Source organism: Oratosquilla oratoria, chromosome 22 (assembly GCF_046742065.1).
Source record: "Oratosquilla oratoria isolate Oo_2021 chromosome 22, ASM4674206v1, whole genome shotgun sequence".
NCBI classification, from domain to species: domain Eukaryota; kingdom Metazoa; phylum Arthropoda; class Malacostraca; order Stomatopoda; family Squillidae; genus Oratosquilla; species Oratosquilla oratoria.
Window position 1 is genome coordinate 3,250,338 of NC_134798.1, and position 5,000 is coordinate 3,255,337.

The 5,000-nt window shown below is 39.7% G+C and overlaps 1 protein-coding gene across 1 annotated transcript in view; it reads right to left on the reverse strand.

Annotated features, from left to right (window-relative positions):
• Nucleotides 1-3,989, reverse strand: part of LOC143037197 (regulator of G-protein signaling 4-like) — an 11,784-nt gene extending 7,795 nt beyond the window's left edge. Inside the window, exon 1 of the mRNA XM_076205315.1 lies at nucleotides 3,819-3,989. Coding sequence (XP_076061430.1) covers nucleotides 3,819-3,989 — 171 coding nt within the window. The remainder of the gene's footprint in view (nucleotides 1-3,818) is intronic.
• Nucleotides 3,990-5,000: the final 1,011 nt, after the last annotated feature.

The window sequence follows — 5,000 nt, forward strand, 5'->3', positions numbered from 1 at the left end:
CTCCACCTTTGCCTTACCCTTTTCCACCTCCCCCACCTCCTCCTCCTCCTCCTCCTCCTTCTCCAGCCAGCCTCTTCCTACCTATTTTTTTCCTCGACCTCCTACTCCTCCTTCACCTTAATTTAACTTTATCATCTTCCACCTCCTTTCTTTCCCCTATTCTACTTTTCCTCCTCCTCCAGCCTCTTCCTACCCATTTCTTTCTCCTCCTGCCTCTGCTCCTCCTCCTCCTCCTCCTTCACTTCCACCACTTTATCTTCTTCCACCCCTTTCACTCTCCATCCTCCAGCCGCTTCCTACCCACGTCCTCCTCCTCCTCCTCCTCCACCCCATCTGCGCTCCATCTCCCTCCCGCTGCAATCACCCTAAGTCTTCCGCTCATCACCCTCGCAGCCGCAATTGCTGCAGACAGTTCTCCGAATTTCATTTATCTATTTTCATTTGCAGTATCTAATATATCTGCAAAACATCTGAGGCACATTATATCAATACTTGCCATGGTAAGTATCAGGGATGTATGTGTACTTATTTCAGGTTTATTAGCGAAATAAAAGATGGATATTAATGAAGTTTGCGGTCAAATTAAATACTGTATAAGTTTTGTACAATATAGATTTTGTAGAAATATTGTTATATCGACGTATAGGACAATCTATTGAAGTCAACAGCAAGATAAAAAAATCACAACGAAGTTACATAGCACACTGGTGGCAGAACACTGCATGATATTGCGGTACTGAACTGTGCAGTTGTTTTGAGAATTTTTTTTTATTAAATTTCTGAATCTCTTTTACCACCGTCGGCGCAGAAGGGTCTTCTAACTCTTTTGTTCAAGAACATCGAGCGCTGCAGTCGCGATTCTTGGCACTACGGGACTACATACTCGTACATTTGTTCCTCCGTATTCAGAGGTTTAACTATCTTACTCGATGGCTCTCTCTTTTTTTCCAACCTCTCTCTCTCTCTCTCTCTCTCTCTCTCTCTCTCTCTCTCTCTCTCTCTCTCTCTCTCTCTCTCTCTCTCTCTCTCTCTCTCTCTCTCTCTCTCTCTCTCTCCCCTCTCTATCTCTCTCTCTCTCTCTCTCACACACACACACACACACACACACACACACACACACACACACACACACACACACACACACACACACACACACACACACACACACACACACACACACACACACACTCACACACACACATATACATACACGCTTACTCTACACTGGAGAAGGTAAGGAGCTACGTTTTGTGGTCTCCCACATATAAAACAGATGGAAGGGCCATGAAAAATATCGTTAGAAGAAACGTGAAACCTATTGACACAGCCTAGTGACTTAACCATATTATCTATAAAGAATACTCCAACGTACAACCAAGGAACAAGGTCTCCTGTTTTATATAATGCGAACATTTCTTTACAAGCAAGAGGGCTGTGTGTCATAACTCATACAATAAGAGGACCTCGATCGAACTTTAGGCCCTGTTCACACCAATGGTTTGAACCGCGACGGTTCAGTTACAATTTAAGTCAAAGGAGGCATTCACACACAATTGCTCAGTTTTTTGTTGTTGTTGTTTTTTTTTATTACGCGGTTTCCGTGCGATTCAAATCGCTAGTGTTAACACGTTTGACTTGTCACTTGCCTCGTGGCATTGTTGTCTTACTGAACGGTTGGATAGCTTGGATTTGGAATAGGCTCCTAAAATGACATACTGAAAGTAATTCCGTTTTGTGTACCGTATTCATAAGATTCAGATGATATTGATTCTACGATGACATAAGTCAAGCAATGATTTAAGAAAAATGAATAAACATTGGTAGTCAGAGACTTTAACGCCAAAGGTGAACTGTGCGTCAGGAAGTTTTAAGTGAATAAGAGAAATGGCAGAGGTGATATGCTCCTTCATTTTATAGAGAACTACAACATCAGAATAATAATAAAGAAATATTTCGAAAGCGTGCAGGTCGTAAATGAATTTGAAGTTCAAAATAAACAACAAAGAAAAGAAAATAGGCTTATCATTACGAGATTAAAGCAACAGCATTAACATTTTTACTGTTATAAGTATAAGTAGGGACCATAGAATGGTAGGTTGCACAGCTAAATTCAATTTCAGAGATGAGAGAAATAGACTAGTTGTTGAAAAGAAAATAGGATTTGCTAAGGTAAACAAAACACAAAAAGGTATCTCAGGTGGAAATTAGATCTCGATATCAATATTGAGAGTATGAATAGTAATGGACTGGAAATTATTTGGAAAATGATAGTGGAAGTAGTGAGTACAAAAAACCTTAGAAAAAGCAAATTCTTCAAATCAATAAGAGCCTCAATAAAAAGAAGTATGGCTATTCAGGTTAAAACCAGCAGGGATGATATAGAGCTGAACTTTACAAGCAAAAATCAGAGAAAAGGGAGAGAAACATATATCAAATAGAAGGAACTACTCTAAAATGTGCAAGTCTTAAACAGTCCAAGTGCAGATAAACATTTGATTAGAAGCAGATTATTTCTTTGAAAGATGAAGGAGTATCCTAACAAAAAATAAGAGTAAAAACGAGGTAGATTGACAAAAATGAATAAATATATGAATATATGAATAAAAGACTATTTTCACTCGTTGGTAACCAAAATTCTGTCGATGAATTAATTAAAAGACGATAACAATATATAAAAGTTACAAGTGAATACAAAGTTCGCTCAATGAATATATGCATATACCAGTTATGGTCTAGGGATATGAGACTTGGATATTGACGAAAGCGATGAAGACGATACCATGGAGTGCACAGAAGGGAATGAAGAGATCAAGATGACATAACTGAAAGACCGGAAGAGGTCAAGTTGATAAAGAAAGCAAACTATAGAATGTACCCTTGGGACAATAAAGGAGTGAAAGTGGAAATGGGCAAGAAAGGTACCCAAATAAGTTGATGGGGCAAGTGTGCTACTGACTGGATGCCGCGAGATGGGAAGCGTGGAAAAGTGAGATGGAAGGGTTTGGCGCAGTAGTGTGATTTATGGAAGTGTGTGTAAGAAACTTTGTTCTACAAAGGATAATGAAAAGCTATTTGATTGACTGATTGACAGCATACACTGGCTTTCTAACCAGCGATGACCTTCAACAGGGCACCGTCATTCTTATTGCTTATTAAGACAAGAAAAATACCTATTTTAGAAACTCTATAGATAAATATAAATAATACTGACATTAATATCCACAACGACATTCTCCTGCCTTTGTTTTTCGACCTGTCTTGCCACATTGATGAACTCAGCTCACTCTGCAACCACGACTACCAATACAATCAACACCCCTAGTACAACCACCACTACCATCACCACCATTACAAGTATTCAACACCATCACCATCACAATCACCTCTTTCACCTCACCTTTCACATGATAGGATGTTTTATATCCGCAAATGAATATTGAAATAATTCTCTCCTTGTATATGTACAATTGGAATGCATGCTGAACTATATGTGAATTGCAATATGTTAAGAAATAAATGCTTTTTGTATACATTATGTTGTAGCGATTGTGTTGTGTATGTATAAATGATGCGACGTAGATACGTGGAGGTGTGACAGCAGATAGAGGTGGGACAACCAGGGTGAGTCATTTACGTAAACTATTTATGTAATCAAGACCTGGTGCTCTGCATATATACGCATTCGTGACGTCATCAGCGAAGATTACAATAGGGAAAGTAAAGGATGCGCTCGAGGCTAAAAGAAATTATAATTTAAAGGCTGTGGACGTGTCCTGCCTTCCCAAGACCAGCACCAGTGTCGGTTGCGTGTCTCCTACTCTAGTCTTCAAGTAACTGGAGTCGCTTTTCTTTCCTGATACAGGACACTCCTCAAGTGACAGGAGTTGCTTGTTTTTTCTGATATAGGCATATAACCTATCATCGTCGCCCCTGGCAGAAGACGTTGCTCCAGTGACTGGAGTTGCTTGTCTTTCCTGGTATAGCCACATAGCCTATCTTCGTCGCTCCTGGTAGTGGACGCTCTTCCAATGACTGGAGTCGCTTGTCGTTCCTTATATAGGCGCATGGCCTATCTGTCTTCGTCGCCCCTGGCAGCGGACGCTCTTACAGTAACTGGGGTCGTTTGCCTTTTCTGATAAAGGCACATAGCCTACCTTCGTCGCGTCAAGCAGTGAACACTCTTTAAGTGACTGGCCATCATCCTGAAATCAACCCATAGGTGACCTTGTTCGTATCTCCTGACAGACTGGATTACTATATGTATATACATATAAATATATATATATATATATATATATATATATATATATATATATATATATATATATATATATATATATATATACGTATATGTATATATATATATGTATATATATATATATGTATATATATTTGCTAGTTATACTATCTATGTAATAACATTACATGATTATATATGAAAGACTTGTGAATTTTGTATATAAAGTAGAGGTTGTCTGCTGATAGTTCAGGGTTTTCCTCCTTCAGATTTTGATAGAATAACATGGCATAATAATTCATGTCACTCCCTTATGGTGCTGGATAAGCATTTCTTGTCAAATACTGGAAATAGGCGTTTAGTAGCGTTTAATACATTTTTACTCTGACAACCGCTAGGCTATTTCATTCATGTTCGTAACCGTGCCACGCCCCTATCAGCAGCAAAAGGGTTCTTGCCTCTCTGCGTAGGCCTCTTTCGTAATGGGTAAGGCCCTATTCACACTCGCGGTTTGAACCGTGCGGAAACCGTGGCGGTACCATATAGTCAAAGAAAAACTGCGCTGATGTGTGTGGACGCCTCCGTTGACTTACATTATAATTGAACCATCACGGTTGAAACCGCTAGTGTGAACATGGCCTATCGCTATATCTACTTATTCTGCCTGCCATCTGACTGCCTCTTGCATCTCCCTGGTCCCTGAGAGGTTCATACCTCGACGCGGAAAATGACCCGGAAAGTAGTCAGAGTTCAGGTCCTTTCC